This window comes from Ammospiza caudacuta, chromosome 7 (genome assembly GCF_027887145.1).
Source record: "Ammospiza caudacuta isolate bAmmCau1 chromosome 7, bAmmCau1.pri, whole genome shotgun sequence".
Lineage (NCBI taxonomy): Eukaryota > Metazoa > Chordata > Aves > Passeriformes > Passerellidae > Ammospiza > Ammospiza caudacuta.
The window spans coordinates 19,588,780-19,612,972 of NC_080599.1; the positions used below are offsets into that span (position 1 = coordinate 19,588,780).

Here is a 24,193-nt window from a genome sequence, read left to right on the forward strand (position 1 = left end):
TTTCTACATGTTGTGGGGCTGCAGTGGTGTTTGGAGGCTCCAGCCAGGGCTTGAGGTTCACATTGATCCAACAAAGGTAATATCTGGACTTCAGTCACAGGGAACAGAAGCTGGACCTGATATGGGGACACTGAGTGACACCAGAACTTGGGTGGTGGCTTGGCAGAAATGGGATTTACTGTGCTGGGCTAAGCCTTTACTCTGTGTGGTAGCCTGGGAGAAAGATGTGCTGGAAGGACAAATTGGGAATTTCATTAATGACCTGTCAGTGCTAATGAGGACTTGAGCTTGAAGGACCCTCAGTGTTCTGTGAGCCTTGTCCCAGACAGGGTCCTGATCTTGATTAAATCTCTGGTAACATCAAGATCAGGAACAACTCTTACAATATGAGCACAATACAAATGGGATTCAAACCTCCAGGGAGCTAAAGACTTATTTAAATGATTGGTTTAAACAACAGCAAAATTGAGGCAGAGCCATTGGATTGAATGCCCAGTCCTTGAACACCAAAGAACAACTGATACACAGGTGATTTCTAAGCAAACTTTTCTGATTGAAATTTGTGATTATTTATTATTTTTATTTGCTATTGGTAAATTGCAGACAGCCCTGAATTTCTAAGCTAAGAAGGGCCCTTACCCAAATTAAGGGACATTTAAGAGTGGCCTGTACCAGATGACTGGGAGTTCTGGAATTCAAACATGCCTCAGAAAGGGAGGAAACCAAAATATTTTTCAGTCTGCAGCCTTCTCATGCATTTAAGCTCCTGAAGGACTTTGTTTCTTTACTCTTGAGATTCATTATGTCACCAGAAAAGCTTTACTATTTTACTATGGAAGCAACATAGCCATGAAACATTAATTTCCAGGAATGTGGAAACCATGAAATGTGGGGTTTTCTACTAAATTAAGATTTTACTTTTCTCTCTTCTCACATAGTTAAGGGAACCAATTTTCGTTATATATTAATGTACATGCATTCTGGAAATTCTAATAGGAAAGATACACAAAACACAGGAAGGACATTTTTACATTGAAAAATGTATTTCACTGGTAACCACACTAGCAATTTATATTAAATTTTTCATCTTGAACCACTTTGTATTCTAAATCCATGGATTTAGAATTGGAACCATGTCTCTCATGACTGAACTGCACCAACTCAGCTGATATAATCCATTTGTAAAGGAAAATATGTAAATATTGCCTTCTTTTTGCTATAGGACTGATGCTTCTTTCTTGATAAAAAAATGTTACTTACTCAGTTTCCATGCAATACCAGCTGATGAGAATGGAAGAATTAGTCAAAACATTCCAGGAGCATCTGTGTTGTGGGAACCATAGGTTTCCAGGCTATAGGAAACACCAGAATATTCACCAAATCACCAGTGTAGTTTTCCTTAATGCTACAATTAGCCATGGAACATTAACAGAAGAGTTACTGGATAAGAGTTGATGGCAGAAAGCCTTCTGCCATAAACTGCTAATTCTCAACATGTGCAAACATATTGCCAGAGAAGATGAGTTATGCAATTAAAATCAAAATTGGAGATTTGTTATCAAAGGACAGCAATGTGTACTAAAATTCAGCTGAGAGGCTCCCTTATCTTGTTATCTTCAGGCTTCTTTTTTAGTTAATGCAACACAGCTGACAATATTTGACACAGCCAATTGTGCCTGCTGTCATGTGAGGGATGTTTTATAGAGCTCCTTTCCCCTAGCACAGAGAGATTTGTCATAGAGCATCTCTTTACAAAGTCTGAAAAGCTTTTCCAGGACTGCATTTCAGGGGAGTAAAATGTGATAAAAAATTCTGACAGAGTCAGAATTAATTTCTAAAATTTTGAACAAGCCTTAGTAACATTTTAACTGCAAATTAGGTTAAAAGTTCAATTCAAAAGAAGCATTTCATGTTGTATGGATAAAAAAAATTAATCAGCTTGGAAAACTTTGTGTACCTTTCCCTCATAACAAATTTCAAAATTCCCCCCATCTTTAGAATGAAGGAGAATTCCAAATTCTGAATTTGTTTGCGAAATGAACTTCTGTCCTCCCACAGCACTTTCTGTGCCTCTGTGAAGAGGACAAGAAGCTTTATGTACCATTTCTGTGAGCCTTAAGGAGATGGGGCTGCATGTCAGTATTTTCAAATGCAGGCTTACACAGCTGCTATTTGAATGTAAATCATTGCTTTGGAGCTACACTAACACTCTCTGTAGTTTAGCACAGTTGTTAATTAATACAATACTCTATTAGTTCTTCTTACAGCCTTACTATTAACGTTCCATGAAATCCCATTAGCTCTGCATATGGGGCCAGGCTTGTTCTGAATGTGGGAAAAAAGAAATGTACAGTGGTATGAATAATCAAGAGAGGCTTTCAAGTGGTTTCCACTGTGAACATTCAGAAAAAAAATTAAAAATATTCCAGAATGTAATAAGTGGGGCAAGCTTTTCACAAAATTTCAATGCAAACATGCAGATATTTGTCAGCCAAGTTTTCCTCCGGAGTGTGAAATCCCTTATGCACCACTATTGTTCTACAGCAGGAATATCAGGAAGAGGAAGTAGCTCCTAAAAATGGAAAATTAACCAGGTTGTTTTATTGTCCAAATTGACAGAAATGAAAAAAAAAAAAAAAAAAAAAAAAGAACCCAAAACCCAAGCAAACAAACAAAAACTCCAACCCCCCCCCAAACCCAACAAAAACTCCCAAATAACCAAAAAACCCCAAAACAACAACAACAAAAAGAAAAACCCACCAAAAATCCCACAAAAAACCCAAAACTGCATGGCTGATGCCAATAAAAAGATAAAGCTTTTTTTATATTCTTGGTTTAAATATTTTAAAGTACAGGTAGAGAGTACAGCCAAAATTTCAGTGAAGTTTTCCAGAATTTACTTGAATTTCCTGCTTCAGTGACCTGACAGATCCTTCCTAAATTCCAAGAAGACTTAAGTGCCATAGTAAAAACCAGGCTTGTTAACACCTCACAGACAACACCCCAAAATTATTAACTACAACAGAAATTTCAGACCTAATTTTTTCTATTGGATGAGTTTTGTATAGTGTTGCCTCGTTAACGGAACAGAGGTCTGACAAGGAGGTCAGGAAAGCTTTTAAAAATTGAAAGAATGGTGGAGCAGGTAGGATTTAGGAGCAGAATGATGGAGCAGGTAGGATTTAGGAGCAGACTGTTCCTGGGAGAAGCTTTGTGGCTCTCTCCTGACCCTTTAGAAGCTGCTGCCCTGGAGCAGTGCATGGGTAGGAGCATCCCAGGAGGTGCTTTTCTCCTTCCCAGTTCATCCATATCCCAGTCCCTGGCGTGTCCCAGGGTAGTCAGGAGTGGCCAGGGCCCTTCTGCATGGCCAGCATCCAGACAGGGACACACTGCTCAGGGAAGCCCTCCTGCCTCTCCTCCCTGAGGATGGTGAGTCCGCTCATCTCGATGAGGCTGCGCAGGATGTTGAGGTCTCGGATCACGCTGCTGTCCAGGCAGTCCAGGGTGCAGCCCTCCCTGGCCACATTGTCCTTCAGAATGATCACCCCGTTGTCCTTCAAGCCACCCTGGCAGCGGATGAGGAACTCCAGGAGGTCTTTGTCTGTCAGATATCCTGTGGGTGAAAAGATGGTGGTTTAGGTTGGAAATGGGGGGCTGTGTTCTGTTCCTGTCCACCAGCTCCACACTCCTGAAAACTGGCAGCAGGACGTGCTTGCTGATCCGACCTATCCCAGAGCCACAGTCCAGGGCACGGCTGGTGCCAGCTTTCCCCACCCCCTGGGGGATACAAGAAAATCATTGCAAATCTGAAAAACACTGCCTGAAAAGAAATTACGGCAACTGTGTGTCCTAGGTTCAAAGATTTAGCTGGGGTGTGTGCTCTATTTGCCATCTGTCAGAGGTGGGGCAGTTCTCTGCTGTTCATTGGGCAGTTTTCTTTATCTCTGCCACAACCAATTCTCCCTCCAGGAGATCTCTTCTGTCCATGGGCCATTATTTATTAATTATCTTCTGTTCATGGGCCAGTGAGTGTCCCTGCATGGCTGATCCAATTCCAGCATCCCATGGGGAGATGCTCCGCCCAGAGGAGGAGCCAAGCATTGCTGCCTGGATACAATCTGAGCTTTGGGACACCACAGCAGCCTTTGCCCACTGCATTCCCAGAGGAGCAGCTTTCTGCTGCCCTGCATTGCCAGAGGGAGCCCAGGCCCATCTCCAGCAGCCCTGGAGCTGCAGAGGAAAACTCCCCCCTTGTGCAGGATCCCTGCTGCAGCAGAACCACAGCTGGCACTGCAGGAGGGCTGAGCCCCCATGGGATGGGGCTGGGACACCACCCTGATACACAGGGGAGCAGGGACTGCTCTCACTCTGGCAGTGGTTTGTTTTCTTGTTTTGTACTGTTCCATTTGTATTTTTAATTTTCCTATTAAGAACTGTTGTTCCTACTCCCATATCTTTGCCTGAGAGCCCCCCTTAATTTCAAAATTACAATAATTCAGAGGGAAGGGGATTGCATTTTCCATTTCAAGGGAGGCTACTGCCTTCATTAGCAGACACCTGTCTATTCAAACCAAGACAGATCAAAACCAGATCGCTATTAACCATTCAGATATGCCAGAAGGGTGCCTTGATCTGAGTCTCCATGGCCTGTTTATTGCAGAAAATTATTATTCTAGTCCTGCCAGATTTAACTAGGAAATCTTGGGCAAATCAACGAGATCAACAAATACAAACTCCAATCAATATTTGGGGTCCATAGTGGTGGCAGCAACAGATGTGGACAGAAGCCACTGAGGAGAGTGGAGAAAATAGTGGGTGCTGAAGGCTTCTTTAATCTGGTGGTTTAAGTTATAATAAGAATCAGTGGCAGGAGGCTGGAGCCAAACAAATTGATATAGGGAATAAGTGACAACTGTTTAACAGTGCAAGCAATTACCCATTGGAAACTACCACCAGAAGTGGGGTTTACCACCTCTTGAATCCTCAAACCAAGTGTGGTTGAATCTTTCAAGATACATTTTAATTGAACACAAACTACTGGCTTAGCAAGGGGGTAAAGGAATGGATAGAGCAGCTTGGGATATAAAGTGGGTCAGACTAGATAATCCCAGTCCTCTCTGTTTTTTACTGCTAAAAATCTCTGTAACTTTGTGTAGCACTGTATCCCTCCATCAAAAAGAGTTCTGGATCAAAAATCCAGCAAAGAATGCAGTGTCAATTCCACAACACCAACTAAGCTCCCCATGTTACTCCAAACCCCATGGGATTTTTTGCAGATATGTATACATTATAAAATAGAGCTTTTTTTCCAGTGTTATTGAGATTTTGTTTCTTATCCTTCCTTCTCAAAGATCAGCAGTTCTGTGGATTACAGTGGTGCAGAGCTCAGAGAAAAGCAAAATGAGAACTCTCACATGTGAAACATCTAACATGAATAAACAAGGACAGGTGATGAGAAACTGAATGAAAAACTTGGTAAAAATAATCACCTGTATTTTCTAGTAAAACTATTTCATTTTCTTGATGGAAGACTTAAACTTTTATAAATGGAAGCTGTCATTTCAAAACCACATTTTGACATAGCATGTCAAGTTTCTTTAACCACTCCTAACAAAACCAAAAAAATAAAAAAGTAAAAAGCTCCAAACCTAAAGCTGAATACCTTTCAAGTTGAAGGAAAATGGTAATTTCTATATGGAATGTAAGCTTGCACTTTTACTTGTTTTACAAAATGACTGCTAGGGCTCAGGTTCACATGCTTATGCATGCATAAGACAAATCAAGATTTCATTGGTGAGATTCATTGAAGCTTTTGAACACCTAATTTGGAACTTATTTTTCTCTTTACTTGGCTTTTGTTGTAGTTTGCTAAGAAAATGAGATCTTAGAGGTGTTTCGCTCTAGCAGACAGGCCTGCCCTTGCTCCATCAAATGAATTTGCTGGCATATTTGAGCCAAATTCAAGATAGGAGTAGAAGTTTGATTAATGATTAAGATGTCTCCATACTTCCTTGACATTAATGGAGAAAGAAGATTCAGCTCTGTGTCTGTGCTAGGAATATGATAGTTTATATGATAGATAGATATGATATGTGGCTCCCTTAGTTAGGAGCCACATATCTGACCAGCACAGCCTTAGATAAGTCTAAGCTCATTCCTCCTCATTTTGACTTGGATTTGCTCAAAAGGTGAGGCAGGAACTACATTTACTGCAATGACTCATTATTAAAGAAAAGCTAAAATACAAAGAAAATTATGCTGCTGTAAAGGAATTTGTTCAGACCTCCTCTTGAAAAATTCCTTCTGCCTTCTGAAACTGCACCCTGGACACGACAGTTCACAGATTAAGAGAAAACCTTATTTGCACTGCACAGAATTTTTTTCTTTTGAAAGGTACATAGCCCTCATTATGTGATTACTCTAAATGCTGCAGGGCATTCACTGGGTGGCTGCAGGAGAAGAAGCAGATGTTTCTTATAGGAGAGGCTACCATGGGACATAGCAAAGGGAACCTATGTCTGATAAACATCAGTGCACATAATAAGACCTGAACTGATTTACAGGTATTGGTGATTCCACTATGGCTTTTTTCCTGATTGTTTCTTGAAATATCTCCAAGCCTGGATAGTCAGCAGCTTCAGAAACCACTGTTCACAAGTGTGGTCAGCCCTCTGTATCTCTCAGCAGCTAAGAAAGAGCATTTCTGAACCAGAAAATCCCACCTCACCCTCAGCTGCCCCTTTGCATGCAGGCTGCTCTCCAAGATCTGGCATGTTTCTCCAATACATGGCCTGAAAAAACCAACTTGATATGCACCCAATGTGCACGTGGGGAACTCTCAGAAGTCTCTTGTGGTGCTTTAGGAAGTAGCCCCAAAGATCTGAGAACCTCCTTGGAGCAGAGGCTGCCTGTTCTGTGAGGTATCAGGCCAGAGGATCACGCAGAACTAACCTGAAACCCACTGAATCCAGATGACGTCGTATCTTCGTGGGGCAGGTGTGAATTCCTGGAGGCTTTTGCAGTAATACATTTCTACTCTGTCCTCCTTGCCCTGAAGGTAGTTTGGGACCTCAGCCAGGAAATTCTCCATCATGTCCACCAGCTCCACACTCTTAAAAACCGGCAGCAGGACGTGCTTGCTGATCCGACCTATCCCAGAGCCACAGTCCAGGGCACGGCTGGTGCCAGCTTTCCCCACCCCCTGGGGGATACAAGAAAATCATTGCAAATCTGAAAAATACCACCTGAAACGAAATCACAGCAACTGTGTGTCCTAGGTTCAAAGATTTAGCTGGGGTGTGTGTTCTATTTGCCATCTGTCAGAGGTGGGGCAGTTCTCTTCTTTTCATGGGGCAGTTTTCTTTATCTCTGCCACAACCAATCCTCCCTCCAGGAGATCTCTTCTGTCCATGGGCCATTAATTATTAATTATCTTCTGTCCATGGCCAGTGAGTGTCCCTGCATGGCTGATCCAATTCCAGCATCCCATGGGGAGATGCTCCGCCCAGGGGAGGAGCCAAGCATTGCTGCCTGGATACAATCTGAGCTTTGGGACACCACAGCAGCCTTTGCCCACTGCATTCCCAGAGGAGCAGCTTTCTGCTGCCCTGCATTGCCAGAGGGAGCCCAGGCCCATCTCCAGCAGCCCTGGAGCTGCAGAGGAAAACTCCCCCCTTGTGCAGGATCCTTGCTGCAGCAGAACCACAGCTGGCACTGCAGGAGGGCTGAGCCCCCATGGGATGGGGCTGGGACACCGCCCTGGCACACAGGGGGCAGGACCTGTTCTCACTCTGGCAGTGGTTTGTTCTCTTTTTATGTACCTATTGCATTTGTATTTTTAATTTTCCTATTAAAGAACTGTTATTCCTGCTCCCATATATTTGCCTGAGAGCCCCCCTTAATTTCACAATTATAATAATTTAGAGGGAGGTACATTGAATTTTCCATTTCAAGAGTGGCTCCTGCCTTCCTTAGCAGACACCTGTCTTTCCAACCAAGACACTGTTACCCACTATGTGTCCAGCCAGCCTGGTGACTTCTCTCCTTATCTTTGCAGGGCTGTTGGGAGATTGATAAGAATCAGCACAGATTTGGGTACCTCTGTCTGAGCTGAGCTGGGCTCTCACACTCCTGGGCTGCTGCTGCTGGGACTTCTCACTGCATTTACTGCTGTATAGGAAATTTTTTCTTGGTGTAAGAAGAGACAGTCTTTCACAAGCCTTGGCTCTATCAGAAGATCCACTACTCTATGTAAAGTCCTTGCAACTTCAAATGTTCACACCTCACAGGGAGCTATGTGGCTAGATAAGCCTCATTCTGTGCCCTGGAAAGGCCAATTAAAAAGGGAGCATACACCAAATACTGCATGCAAGCAGTAACTTCTGCAGCACAGAACTCCTGAGGTGCCCATGGGCATTTCTGCAGATACACAGAATCCCTGGGATCAAAGTGCAGTTCTCAAAATAAACTGTGTTTGAACAAAGTAGAACAGAGTAGAAGGTAACTTATGACAACTCAAGAAGTTTGGTCTGGAGCATATACAGAATTTCTCTTTTAGGCATAGAGACAAGAAGGATGATTGACTAGGTTTTGCTTAACTGTTCCTTCTTTCTTCATAAATGTCATCTTTGGACAGAGATAAGACATGCAAATATGTAGCACAAAGGCTGTGACTATGAGAAAATAATGAAGAGCTGTAAAAGAGGCTTTATAATGAAAGCTGTATTTCACCCCTAAAGCTTCCATTCTAGCTATAAAACAGCTCTTAAGAGCCTGCTGCTGTTCTGTAAAACAGAAATTCTGAGCCTACACATGCACTGACTGTGGGATAGGAGCTGCCCTGGCCAAAGCTATCTGTTAAGCAAACATATTAAAAGCAAATGTAAACACCTTTTCCCTGTCCTCTGGAACTGAGTGTTGAAGTGAAAGCCTTGGGCCAAAGTCCCTGCTGCAACCTCACTGCACTCAAAGGCAACAAGCCCAGGAAGAGTCTTGCTTTTCCTGCTTATTGGGAGAACACCCCCTGTGTAATGAACCCAGCATAAATCATGGAACTCACGCTTTTTTGGCCTGGCTTCAGTGGGTAATTCAGTAGATTATTAAGGTCAAAGGACAGCACTGTCAATGACATGACTATGAATAGCCCAGGCCAGCATCTGATTACACGCAGTAATTGTAGAAAGAGCACACAAGGGCTCTCACCAGTCTCCAGGGCTGCTGCTCCCAATTTGTATGCCCAGGAAGATTAATCTCCTGATGTGTGCACGAGTCCATAGACCTTCAGCCCAGCTGGGCTCTGGAGACTACCTGTTTGTAGTTAGCCAGAAAATGGGAGCCATTCCTCATCCACAGGCTGCGCCGGGAACATATCCCACAGCTCTTTTATTCCAAAGGAAATTTATGAGTGCCCAATTTAGCTTCTGAAAACAATTTTGGGGTGTATATGTGTTCTAAAGGACAGTGATTCTGAATAATGGGAAGCAAGTAGTCAGAGGAGCAGTCAGTCTCAAGCTTTGAAGCCTGTTCTGGCTTATAGTTCCTGGTGCTTCTTCAGATCTTGGAAGCTCCTGCATGTGGCTTTTACTGAGAGGTAAAAGGTAAAGACTAAGAGGTAACAAGGAGTTCAGGAAAGGAGAAGGAACTGTGTCTTGGATCTTTACAAAGGTGGATTTCCATCTTGTTGGCTGGCAGGTACACACAGGTCTGTGCTGATGAGATTAACAAAAAATCTTTGAGAAAGCTGCTGAGAAAACTGGGATGATTTACCAAAACCACCAACAGAATTAGACAAAAAAAGCCAGGTAATTCCTTCAACATTTGTGCTTCACAGAATCCACAGTCATAGTAGGGACTCAAAACCGGGAATTCATCACACAAAACAGGGAATTCATCACACAAAACAGGGAATTCATCACTCAAAGCAGGAAATTCATCTCCCGTGACACATCACAGCAAGGACCTCTGATGACACATCTCCGTGTGCCATTGAGAAGAAGGAAAGGGAACGGTCATGGGAGATGAAGTTGGATCCCACACTTTGCTGAAAAGGAGTGAGAGCTCCCAGCAGTCAGTTGAGAAGCCCTGTGAAACACCACGGCTCCATTTGTAATGAAAATGTTGACATAATTCCATGTTCAGCTAATATATTTTCAGTTTGGAAGTGCTTAGGGCTTTGACAGAGTATTAACATTTTCTTTGGAAGGCAAACATTTTCCCAAAAGTCTAATTGAGTTGAAAATCAGACTCCTTATTCAAAAAAATGGTATAAGTGAAAACTGTAAGCCAGAACAGGCTTCAAAATTTGAGACTGACTGCTCCTCTGACTACTTGCTTCCCATTACTCAGAATCACTGTCCTTTAGGACATATATACACCCCAAAATTGTTCTCAGAAGCTAAATTGGGCACTCATAAATTTCCTTTGGAATAAAAGAGCTGTGGGATATGTTCCCAGTGCTACTTCAGGCTTTGAAAGAGCAGAAAGGCAGTGAAGCTATGTATGACAAAAAAAGGAATCAGAGTTCAAGGAAAAGATAAAAATCCCAATGGTTTTCCTTCTAAATAAACAAAGAAGAGCATGCTTTCAACATCTCTTCTATCACCCTGATCAAACTGGAGAAAAATCACTTTTCAAGAAGTTTTCACTCAGCAAGTCACCAATCACGCAGGTGAGTTGGGGGCAAGAGAGGCAGAAAGCGTTGAGGGCAGAGAGGGAGCCATAAAGTCAATATAATCTCCATCTGTAATATTTTACACACCTACAGCTCACAACCGACGCCGAATTAATGCTTCCTTTGTTTTCTTTATTTCCTTTTTTTACTCCCTGCCTCCGGATCAGGCACTTGGGAACATGGTGGCTGTGTGGACGTGGAGGCTGCCATAAATATGCAGGGCTGTAGCTGTGCTGATAACCCCGTACCTGAGACAGCCTGGAGCTTGTCTGCAAAGCCCTGCTGGCTCAGGCCATGTTGCTCTTGGTTTGAGTTCTGCCCACACACACATAAAACCTCTTAACTCCAGCACAGTGGCACTTTCAACCCTTCGCTCGACTCGCCCGCGGAGCTGAAATATCAGTGAATAAAATATCAGTGAAGCCCTCAGCCCCTTCCTGTAATTCCTTCCATGTGCCCAAGGCAAGATGAATTCTTTTCTCCAAAGAAATCTGTAGCTCAGCTTACAGTGGTGCTAAGGATCGTGCTAAGAAATGCCATACCTGAAGGAATGCAACATCAGTCATGGAAGGGAAATGTCACTGTGTGGCATTTCCACGCCAGCCAAACTAACTCAGGATGGGTAATTTGAGTGGAACTGGGCAAGTGTTTGTTCAGGGAGCACCGGTTTTGCCAGAATGCAGAGTTTTAAATGAATAAAACTCTCTGTGAAACTGGTATTTCAAATTAAGAGAATAGTTTTTAGCCAAAAAAACCATGGGAAAGAATGTTGAAAATGTCAACGTACTTTTTTTCTTTTCTTCATAACTTTCCAGGAAAAAAGAAACCAAACTTGTCAACTTTCATTTCTAAAGAGCATTTTTTATTTTGGAACTGACTTGCGCTCTTGAAAACAAAGGGGAAATTTTTTCAGAGGGTGAAACAATAAAAATATTGTTCAGTTCATCCAAAACAAATTTTCCCATTTCCCAATTTTGTTAAACTTCTCTTAAAAGAGAAGTTTGCTTCACCTTTTTAGTGTGAAGCATATTGGTTTTTCCTTTCTTGATCACCTTATGGGTTAAAAAAAATATTCATAGAGCCATAAAATCAGTAAGACAGGTCATTAGTGTTATTGTCACTGCTACAGAAAGCCACTAAATATCTGTATCTGGTTGAGCAGGACTCAAATTTCAGTAGTAAGAAAGAAAAATAAGTAACATAATCAATTGGCTACATCTCAACAGGCTTTAACAAACTGAATCAGAATAAGCAAAAGGTGCAGACTCCTTTCTGTTCCTTTTTTATTTTTTTTCTTCTTTGATCTTGGCCATTCAGAGTATCCTTTCTATCCCTGGCTAATTATAGGAGTGGGAATTTTGCTCTGGAGTATTTTGTATCTGTCATCACAGCTGATGCATTGGGTATGATTCCCCTTTGGCATGTGAAGCTCTGTCACAGACTGTACTTCTTTCCTTTTCGGGTCTCGGAGAGGTGACACAAACCTGCTGCAGGAAGCTGCATCTGTGGGATGTCTAGGAAGGGAGAAATCTTCCCCTGAGCACACACTTCTGCACCTCTTGAATTCCACAAATGTCCTTAAAACAAGACTTAAATAAAATTTAAGGAATGTGCCTTGACTATGTTTCATTTTCCTTCTGAAAATGCTGTTTTCAAAAATGTCATGTGTCACTGTCATATTTTCTGAAAAATACCTTCGCCAGGATTTTTTCCTGGGAAGCTGAAAAGCCTCAGAGAAAAAGGAAAACAATAATTATCTCATTTGCTTCTGCCGTGTTTTGCTGCTTTGGAATGTGGTTGGAGATTGTTTATCCAACATGTGAATTGTTTCTACTTAATGACCAAACACAATCAGGCTGTGTCAGACTCTGGAAGGAGTCACAGATTTTTCATTAGTATCTTGTTAAATCTTCTGTCTGTATCCTGTCTCTATTCTTTAGTATAGTCTTAGTATAGCATAAATATATAATATAATATAATATAATATAATATAATATAATATAATATAATATAATAATAAATTAGCCTTCTAAGAACATGGAGGCACATTCACCATTTCCTTCCTGCCACAGGGGACCCCAAAAATACCACAGTCATGCAGAAATGTTACCATCAGCTTCAGCTCCTCACTGAACCTCCTCTGTATTTTCTCATTTTGTGTTTGTTGACAGTGTGACACAAGGAGGCTCTGAGAAGCCTTTTTTGCCTCAGCATTAATACAAATGATTGTTGATGCAGAAAAATGCAGCTATTCACTTGTGTTTTGCTGGCTCAGAGCCCCAAAAGTCTTCCTCTATCAGATACAGCAAATTTTGCCATCACTTGCCCTTCACAGCTCTTCATGATTTTTATCTGCTGTCAATCCACACTAATTTCACTCATTTTCCACCCCAATCCATTTAAACTGTGCCCTTTTTTTTTTCCATATACAACATCTAATTAACCTATTGAGCTTTCTTCCCACATTGGATCATTAAGGCTAAGAAAAGGTCATCTGCCTATCCCAAATTTGTAGATTTGAGCAGAAAATTAAAGATCTATGGCAGCATTATATAGAACTAGTCATTTTGTCAGCAGGAGAACATCACAAGTTTGTTTGTGGATTCCTTAACCTCTCATATTGTTGTGCTGATTTAGTGGGCTCCTTCCCTGGGAAAAGGGAAGGGCAGTCAGAAAACCATCAGGCCACACTTCTAAAGGTTTTCAGATTTCTAAAGACAGTTTTAGGACTCAACAGGATTTTCAGAAACCTAAGGAGCAAAGTGATACTGCTCTTAAAATCCCACTTGGCATCTCCTTGCAACCCAGGCCAAAGCAGACCTTTCAAGACTTTCCAGTCCTTTAGCAATGTGCCTGAAAAGGTGTTCAGTGACACTGGAATGTTTAAGGAAAAATATTTTGCCTAATGTGTAGCCTCCTCTATATAATGTGTAGGAGAAGGTGGGTTTTGTTGCAGCATTCTCAGAAATATCTATAAATAGGCAAACCAGAAACTGGGCATTTAGTCTCAGCTAGTTTCCCAACTGGACTGCAAGAATTTGCACAGACAAATCTGCCACTGAAGCCAGCAAGGATTTTATCACGAAAGGTCCTGGTTCTACACTCAGAATTAATCCCTCACTCAAACCCAGGTAAAAGAACTCCTCATTGCAGCTTGGGAGCATTAGAAAAGGATGTAAAACAGGTAAAAATTATGTAGGACCAGGCAAAATGTGTATTTATTGTATTTGCTAGGAGTACCCTGACAAAGGCAGGAATGATGAATCTGACTCCATGTTCTCAGAAGGCTAATTTATTATTTTATGATACTATATTATATTAAAAAATACTACACTATGCTAAAGAATACAGAAAAGATACTAAATGCTAAAAAGATAATAATAATAAAATCTTGTGACTCTTTCCAGACTCCTGACACAGCTTGACCCTAATAGGCCAGTGAGTGAAAAAAACTCACAGCAGAATCCAATGAAACAATCACCTGTTGGTAAACAATCTCCAAACACATTCCACATGAGCAAAACAGAAGAAAAACAAATGAGATAAAAATTGTTTTCCTTTTCTCTGAGGCTTCTCAGCTTCCCAAGAGAAAAATCCTGAGTGAAGGGATTTTTTCAGAGAATGTGAATGCCACATGTATTCATGCTGAAAAATGACCTGGTAGAACACATGACTAGACCCAAGGACAGTGGTGACTGCAAATCAAACGTGACACACAATGTCATTTAAATCAGGTGTACCTGGGCACCGTGCAGGTCATTTTTGACACATCACCACTGTCACTTCATATTTTCTGAAAAATCCCTTCACCCAGAATTTTCCTCCTGGGAAGCCTCAGAGAAAAGGAAAACAATTCTTATCTCATTTGCTTCTCCTGTGTTGTGCTCATGTAGAATGTGTTTGGAGATTGTTTACCACAGGTGATTGTTCCATTGGTTTTTGATGTGAGTGTTTTCACTCATTGGCCAATTGAGGCCAAGCTGTGTCAAGACTCTGGAAAGAGTCACAAGTTTTCATTATACTTTAGTATAGTTCAGTATAGCATTCTTAAATATAATATAGTATCATAAAATAATAAATTAGCCTTCTGAGAACATGGAGTCAGATTCATCATTCCTTCCTCCATCTGGGGGCAACCTAAACACAATCCACCACTGCTCCTTGCAGAAGATGAGATGAAATGACTCACCCCAACAAACTTCCTGAGGAATTCCCGGGAGGATTCCACGTCGGTGTTGGAGAGCTCGATGTAGTCGCCCATCATTCCCTCCTCCGTGGCGGGCACCTCACGGTAGAAGTGCTTGGCCCTGGCGTAGAACTGCATCTCCCCGTTGATCACTTGGCTTGTCAGGGCGTAAAGCTTCACTGCAAGCAGTGAAAATCACCATTATAAACCTCCATTTTATTGTTAGTGACAGGTATTTCTGCCTGAGCTGATTGCCCCATGTGGTTGTGGAGCAGCAGGCCCAAGGCCTACAGACCGAATCCTGACCCGAGCCTGCAGGAGCCATGAGGGAGCTGACAGCTCTTTGTGGGAACAGACCTCTGCAGCAGTGAAAAACAACTTGTTTTTCCTCAGAAGGAGCTCTAAGACTATGGAAATCTACCTGCTTTCCCTGAGAAAGAACTCTAGGACTGTGATAAACACTAGCCACGTGTATAAATTGGTTTTATGCTAGATATAGAAATGAAAGTTATCTCTCACAAACAACCCTTCCTGCATGAACACACCAGGAGTTTGAGTGACCAATCAATACAGGGCAACAACTTGTGACCAACTGGGGATAGACAGAGGATGTTATTAAAAAACCCTATAAAAGGGTTTAATAAAATAAACTGGGTTGGAGCCTTTCTTTTTGCACTGTAAAATGTGTCCTGCATCCCTCTTTATGGAGCGCCACAGCGACACTCCAGAGGCATAATGATGAATGTTGGATTTTACCCTTTTCTGACCCAGAGATGGGGCAACTGAGAGGCGTTTTAAAAACTTTTATTCCATTTTCAATCTCATGAGAAGGGTGAGACAATACAGATGTTATAATTCATGCTATCACAATGAGGAGCCAATTATTTCTTAATTACAATACACTAGAAGTGTTTCTTGGCCTATCAGCTTTTGCCACACCATGCTGTAAATGCCTTAGAGCCAATCATCTAAAATTACCCCTTGTGGGTCCCACTACAATGCATCTTTCATAGTTCTATTTCTCCAAAGTATCCAGTCTTATTTACAAAACCATCCTTTGAAACTTGTTTCAAGTTCCATTTCTCTCTCAGCAATGTTTTGTCCTATTCCCTGGCATTTCTAAGTCAGCATTTCTTATCTCAAGGTTTACATAGAGATGCACACTATGTGAGCCTTCTGCCAGGGTTTGAGAATTTTCTCAAATCCATTTCCCACAGATGAAGACCTGTAAACTTAAGTTGAGCCTTCAAAACACCAAATCCATTTCTAAAGCAACAGTGGAAGGAAAGGTGTGGGATTGAATCCTACAAGGCCTTGCAGAGATCCAGCCCTCCTCATGAAAATTTGGTGCTTTCCAGGTTCAGAAGTCATTTCAATCATCACACTGTGTTTTCATGTCAGTGAAAAATCACTTCAGGTTTGAAGTGAAGACACATGCCAAAGACATCAAGCGGTCTGATTTTTCCTGGAAAAGCTGTGGGCAGCATTTACTACTGTGCAGGGTCATCATTTCTGCTCTCACTGACCTAACTGCTGTGCAGATTTCCAGAAATGCCTTCCAGCTATTGACAGCTGCTCAGGGAGTGCCCCAGGAGGAGAGGGGATGAATGAGGCACTTGCTCTGGTTTATTTTTAGTGATACTCTATGGTCTGTGGCAGTGCAAGTAAGCTGAACCAAGGAGCAGATGGTAGTCTCAGACCTAAATGAGTACACAGGGGGGACACAGTTTAGAAGAGACAGTCCTAAATTTTCATCTGGCACAGGTCAAGGAGCAAGGTAATCAGTGGGTGATATACTGAAAGGTTCCTGTGTGCCAGAGGCTTGGAGGTTTCCTTCCATGGCTTGGCTACATTGCTGGTAATATACAGCAATCAATATTTTGAAGCTGTTTTATTAAAATCTGTGAGTTTTGCTGGATAAAGGGCTATTTTGCCCCGTTCTTTAAAAACTGAGGTGAATCTTCCACAGCCTGGGTTTTTCTGTACTGGATGTGAATCAGCTTATCAAAAGCACGGATTCAAAGTTCAGAAGTTTGGATTGAGGCAAGCTGTGAGTTTTGCTTGCACATCATCACCTCTCTTTGTCTCGTGTGTGCACACAACTGCCCAGGCATTCTCCTGTGTGTGTGACAGACCCTCCACCAAAAACACAACTCAAAGACAGTGAAAACCAAGCAACGAGGAGGGACAGAGTCACACTGGGATGAACCCTTTGCAAGCACCACCTTGCAGTGTGAGATCAGCTCTGCTGCAGCTTCCCATTGCTCCCAGGGAACTGGAAATGCTCCAGCAGCAAACACCTTCTGAGCTCATGGCAGGAGAGGGAGGGAGAGCTCCCTGCCAGCTGCACAGAAGGACCAGGCAGCAGTTCTTTGTCCCTGCATCTTCAAACTTCCATGGGAGCACTGCCAGCTCCTGTGGAAGGGGCTGAATAGGCTTGTGCAGGCCAGGGAACAGGAATTATGCCCTCCACATGGAGGAGGAGAGCAAGGCCAGAGGCCCTGAATATAAGCCTGGAATGTGTTTAATTGAGGGCAAGCTAGCTCAGCAGGGAATGATAAGTGTGTGCCTGCCCATCCTCAGCAGGAGAGTGACATTTTGGAGGCAAATGAAGGGGGGACAAAGGAAGTAGGATAGGGAATAATTACCACCAAGGACCACTCAGAACAGAATAGTGCTATTGGGTTACGTATAAGCAGCATGCCCAGCATATCCCTCATCCAACAAAAGCAGCATTACCAGCCCCTCTTGTCATCACCTGCTTAAGTCAACTGCTGAACGGATACTATTAAAGCTTTAATCCATTACACATTTATGTTATGCCTGAGAAATTTATACCACAAGAAGCACTGAGCCCAGCAAGGGTCAAACCTGGGAGTTTTACACACTCCACTGATTATATTCACATACTCAGAAGAAACCATTTAGCTGAAGAAATTAATATGAAGGGGGCAGCAGCCAATCCCCAGAACAACTTGGCCAGGGTGGCTCCCAGAGCCTGGGAAAAAGACTCCATCCATAGCTGGGATTTTCCCAGTAAGGAATCTCTGTCCTTATCCAGAAGTGGCACCATCTTGTCTTCTCTGTGTCTGCTTTTGCTCTGTTTCAGAGGTCAGCCTGTCTGCTGAACAGAACTGGGTCCCTATATGTTGGCTTTGTGAGATTTTCCATGTAAGATGAGATTTTCCACATAAGAGCCCAGTGATGATTCCAGGGGTTGTTCCATGGACCTGTCAAGGGACAGTGATTTATCCCATTTTGCTGGATTGAAAGGAAGGACATTTACAGGCTGTCTGCACACCAGGACAGCATGAACAACAAATATTCAGAGTCCTTCTACTCAAAACATGAGCCTGACCTGCGGCAACACATGGGGACGATATGGTGTTCAGGATATCAGATCTGGAGTGTCTGCTCTCACATTTCTCACTCAGAACCAGTATCAGGCTTGCAGAATTCCTGCCAGGACTTGCATGCACGCACCAGCTGACTGCAGCTCCTCCTGGGCCATCTGGGGCCCCAGAGCCCTGCCCTACGTGCTGGTATCTGAAACCAGCTCTGGGTGAGCATCCACAGGGGCTTCTCCACACATTAAACTGTGCAAAGATTATTATTAAGATTATTATTATGCATGTCTCCCACCCCAGGGCATGCAAGGACACAGGACAGTGCAAAGAGGGGCACTGTACCCCAGATTTTCTCCTGTGGACCCACAGCCTCACTTGTACAGTGTGAGATCCACAGAGGTGATTTGCACCTCTCACTCCTTCAGTGCTGCTCCTCCCTCTCAGGAATTTGCAGCGCTGCCAACTCTCCCAATGCACAGCCCAGTTTTCCAGACACAGCCAATCAACCTCACCTCTGATCTGCCTTGCAGCTGTGCCTGGCATGCAGGCTCCAGCAGTACCACAGGGAGGAGGAGGAGGTTTGCCAGCTTGCAGGAATCTGCCCCAAAAGAGAAGTGCCACATGTCCTTGGTGGAGGTTTGCCAGCTTGCAAGAATCTGCCCCAAAAGAGAAGTGCCACATGTCCTTGGTGGCTGTCAGGGCTGCAGCCATGCCTCTCCCTCATCACAGGGCCTGCCTAGCCAGAGGCATCTCCCTTTCCATGTAGGACTGCCTCATGCATCAGGAAATTAAATACTTGTGAGGCCTGCTATGGGTACACGGGCTGCCTTCAACAAATTCCATAAAGTAGGGCATGAGCAGGATAGAACAACACAAGCTGCAACTTCCTCAGACATCACAGGGCAGGCAGCTGGCTAACATATGAGGTTCTCACTGTTAAGGCAGGTAACTTGTAAGATTTAAAGTCAGAAATGTGTTTCCAGTAAAGAAGAAATGTTTTCATGGCACACTTGTCCCTCAGCTGAATCTGCTGGCAAGTTCCCAAGGGAAGATGGTTGAAGCAAACCCACTGCTCAGGCAGGCTGAGGGCACCAAGTGGCTCCCTAAAGGTCACTCCAGTCATGAGACATCAATAATTTTCAGTCACTGCAAACACAGTCTGGAGGCAGAGTGGTGATCTACAGCTGAATGCCAGCCAATGTGGACTAGACAGACACCACCCACCTGAGCCTTTTGCCCTGCAAAGTTCAAAACATTACCTCTCATATTTTCCTATGGATCAGTTAAAAATGTTGTTTTCTGGTGCATTTGGTCTAAATCTCTTAAGAAATGGACCACTTAACACATAAGACCCAGTGCAATCCCAACCTGCAGCATGCTGACTTACAGTTCCTGACTTCAACTAAATTTCCCTGGCAGAAGTAAATGTTGCAAGTAATTTTTTTTTTAAAGTTTTTATTTGTGAACATTATTTTGTGGCTCCAATTGCTTTCTGCAAGATACTGAACTAATTCCAGTTTGGCTGAGTGCTCCCTTTTAAATGCAACATCTGCTTTGTGCATCAGTTGAAAAAGAGTTATCTGTGTGCATGGAAGAATCTACCTCTCTGCTGTGGTCTGAGTACCATGTAAATTCTGCTTTATGGAGGATGAACATCCTGCCACCCCCAAAGCAGATTTTACTTTTAGCCACGTGCCTCACATGCAGGAATATTTGTCTCCAGGGGTTGATCTTCTCAGTTTTCCCCTGCAGATCTCAGCCCACTGGCACCCAGTCCCACAGCTCGTGCAAACATGTGCATCATTTCCAGCATCTGAGTAGCTCCAATAAAGTCCACTGGGCTTAAGGGCTCACACACACTTTTAAGTACATTGTTGGATCAGGGCCTGAAGTTACTCATGTCTTTTATTTATAAATGTTAGCCAGGTCTGTAAAAGTGACATGTTTCTCTTAAGAGGCTGTGATACCAGATATGCTCAGCTCCTAAGTAAACATGCCCAGAAGAGCTCCACCACTGAGCCCAGCAATGGAGTGGGGGGAGAATGGAGCTAGCAGGGTTTGGAGGAAGGTTTGGACCGTGCTGACCCTGGGCAGCACTGCAGGATTCAGTGTGAGGCTTGGTTTCAGTGTTGTTACTCATAAATTGGGATAAGCACATGCTTAACTTCCCTGCTAGGTCACAGTGTTGCTCTAGTCCTTTACACAGAGATTCTGCCTCCAGTCTCGAAGCCTGAGAAGCTCAGCTCATTTCTGCTCAGGTCCACTTTGAACTGAGCTGGAAACTGTCATGATGCAGAGATGTTCAGACCTGCCACATTCTGCCCTCTCCATCACAGAGAGCACTGGATCACAGGACAGTCCAAGTTGAAAGAGACTTAAGGAAGTCTTTGGTCCAAACTGCTGCTCAAAGCAGGGACAGACATGATGCCAGATGAGGCTCAGCAAGGTTTAGAGAGCCTCCAGTGATGGAGAATTGTACAACTTCCCTGAGCAACCTGTTCCAATGCCTGACTGTCCCCACATAAAAATATTTTTTTCCTTCTAGCCAGTTTGGACTACTTTTGATTCATGGCCACCAGCCCCTGTCTTCATGCTGCACACAACTGTGCAGATCTCAGCTCCATCTTATTTATGACCTTCCTGTAGGTACTAGCAGGGTGATATTTGGTCTCTCTTCTGGCTGAACGTGCCCCATTCCCTTTGTCTGTCTTCTCCAGTTTCCTCACCATGAGAGTCTTCCAACTCATTCCATGCCATTTCCTGCTCTGGCAGCTCAAGGCTCTTTTGCTACAGAAAAGGTGATCATTCCTTCACCCCTCTAGCCATGCTTCTGTTAATTCATCCTGGATTCTGTTGGCTGCCAGGACATTGAGCTGCTGCCTACCAAAACCCCACCAGGATGAACTCCCTGGCCAGTCCATGGTGTTGCTGCCCAGGGCTTTTCCTATCCAGGTACATGACGTGGCCATTGGGTTGGAATTTCAGTGGGTTTCAATGGCACTAGGTTGCTGCTGTCTCTTTCCTCCAGCCTGTTTAGGTGCCTCTGGATGGCAGTCCTGACTTAGAGTTTGTGGGCAGGTCCTGGCAGTTGGCTGCAATCTCTGGATGTGAGGATAAAACAGTCCTTCACCTCCTCCAGGTTACTGATGAGGATGGCAGGGGGGTTGAAACCAGATGAACTTCAAGGTCTCTTCCAGCCCAAACCATTCCATGGTTCTAAACAGGAAAGGTCCCAGGACACACCCTCATAGGATTCCATTGAGTTTTCCATTCAATTCCAAGATTTGATCCCAACTGTCTGAGCCAATCACCTGAACATTTTTTACTTGCCTGACTGTCCCTCTATCCAGACCCTGCCATCACAGCAGGATGTGAATTTCCCTGGATGTGTACTCACAGCACATGAACCACTCCACCTGTGTGGGGGTCCCAGTTGTGGGTTTCTCTGGGTCTGGATTGAAGGCATTTGAGATAGTATTTCATGTTCAGACTCAGGTGTTTATTATTTCTTATCAGTAAAACAGTCTCACTACTGTGAGTTGGGCAGCGTTTCATTAGAAGGCACAAAATGGCCAACAATCTCTTGGTACAAGGTCTCCTAAGACTAAACTATCCAATTAAGAGCTGACACCTGGATTATTTTCCCTTTTAACCCAATAACTGATCCCAAAGAGCCCACAATGGGGACTTTTCTGCCCAATTACAAAATGCCACCCAAACCCATGAAGAAGAAACCCAGGACAACACCCTGTGCCCTCCATCTGCTTCCATCCACAACATACTAAAAACCCCAAACCCTAAATTTCTCACCAAGTGATTCACCTACACTGCTCTCTATAATCTGTTTCACACTTTTGTGGATTCCAGTCTGTCCTGAAATCTAGGAAACTTTCCCATGAATGAGGGTCAAAGTCAATGCTGCCCTGGGGGTCAGGGCACCCCAGAGCAGACAGAGAAATATTCCCTGTGGTGCCCTGGGTTTCCACACACCTGTCCTCATGCCCACTTTTACTTCAGGGCAATAACCAGGGAGTCAGACACATGGTGCAAATTCACCTGAAGGCTGGGCTCACAGAGCATCTTCCATGGAGTCAAAGTAACTTGGATAGACTGGCAATAAGCTTGTAAAATCATTTGTTAAGTTTTAATGAGCCAGGTCATGAAAAGCCTGGCAGAGAGGACCTTTGGTCTGATAGGAACATTTTCCAAAGCTTGTTGGCCAGGAATGGAAATTCAATAAAGTTCAGACAAGAAATAAGTATAGTTTTATGAGGGAAGCAATTAGGCCTGGAAACAGCTGAGTAGTGCCTGATGGGTTCTCAGCCATTTGAAACACTTAAACCAAGGTATTTCTGTGTTCATAAATAAATTCTGTGTTCTGTGACACAGACAAGTTACAAGCACGATGCCAGAATTTTTACACTCAATTCTAAGTTAGATGCTCACAGTGATACCTTCTAACCTTAAAATGAGGCAGTGGTACTTACACTAACAGCTAACACTGTACAAAATCCTGCTCAGTTCCTAATAAGTTGTGTTTATTTTCAAAACAAATGAAAGAACAACATTTTCCTCAACTTCATGAGATTCCATCAACCTGTAATTGATTTTCCTTCCTTTCCATCTTTCCTCCTTTTCCATTGTTCACAGCTACCTACCACTAGGGATAGGAGTATTTATCTTCCATGTTTCATTTTAAATAGCTGCAGATATTGCTGCATTAAAATACTACAATAATAAATATATTATATAAGTATATTTATTAATAAATATAGTATATTATTTATTATAATAATACTAAATTGCACATTAAAAATACTAAGATAACATGGAAATGTTTTTTCTCTTTACAGGATTAATGAATTCTACCCTCTTGAGCAGAGTAATCATTGGCATCAGTACAGTTCACACAAATAGGTAAGATATTCCTTTTGCCTAAATGGATCATTCAATTAGAAAGGAACCCCCAAGAATTCACTTAAACAGATTGCACAGGCTCATCCATCCCATCTTAAAATTCCTACAGGTCTGGCATTGAGTGTAGGCTGAACAATTCTGCTTAAAACAGAACATGCTGACATAATACAGACTTGAGTCAAATCTACTTTTTAGCTTTATTCTCACAGGGAAATTTTGTTTCTTATTCAGAGTCAAATTTGCATAAGAAATGAATGTTCATTTTCTACATCTTAAAAAAAAAAAAAAAGGCAAAAAGCCCACCAAACCCTCTTGGCATTCTGTACCAGAGGCTGTCATTAAAATTTGTCTATAAACAAATTTTTGGAAGCATTTTCCTCCCAGAGGGCAAACAGGTAAGACAATCTGCTGCAGAGATCTGTGTAACAAAGACTCTTGAAAAAAAAAATTTAAATCACCATCTTTCAAGATGGCACAAGAAAGAACCACCTGCCAGCTCTGCTAGTTTTGCATTTGTCCTTCCAAGCTCCAAACAGGTCAAAGCACGTTTTACTCAAATGATGGCAAAAATAGGAAGGGTCAGCCAGAAACCAAACTTCTCCCTCACTCTTGCAAGCCTTTCCCTCTCCCTCCTCTAAAATTCTGTGGAGTATTTAGGTGAAACAACAGACTGCTGGATTGGAGGGAGTTGGGAGACCCAGTTCCAAACTCTTTAGCGAGCGCTGCTGTCTTTTTGAGCTGGGTTTCTCAAAACTACTCCTCCTCCTCCTCCTCAGTGCCAGTAAGGTGTTTGTCCTCCACCTTCTGACACAATCCATCTTTCCAGAGCACACACGGACACTCCTGCCCACAGCTACTCACCCAGGGGGAGCTTTTCCAGCAGGTAGAGGTAGCACTTGAAGAAGTCATTCTGGATCGCCTTGTGCAGCACAAAGGACATGCTGTGCCGACAGAGCTCCTCGTCTGTCTTGTGCCAGCGAGACTTAAAGGCCAAATGTGCTGCTTTATAGGCCATGATGAAGGTTTTTTTTCTGGGAGAATGGGCTGCTGTTGTGGCTGGTGTTCTCTGGAGGA

The 24,193-nt window shown here is 43.1% G+C and overlaps 1 protein-coding gene across 1 annotated transcript; it reads right to left on the reverse strand.

Moving 5' to 3' along the window:
* Positions 1-2,824: 2,824 nt before the first annotated feature.
* Positions 2,825-24,193, reverse strand: NTMT2 (N-terminal Xaa-Pro-Lys N-methyltransferase 2). The gene is made up of 4 exons (XM_058808935.1): positions 23,981-24,193; positions 14,859-15,034; positions 6,952-7,201; positions 2,825-3,613 (listed from the first exon to the last, which is right to left on the reverse strand). The coding sequence occupies exons 1-4, from the start codon at positions 24,132-24,134 to the stop codon at positions 3,339-3,341; spliced, it is 855 nt and encodes a 284-aa protein (XP_058664918.1). The 5' UTR covers positions 24,135-24,193; the 3' UTR covers positions 2,825-3,338.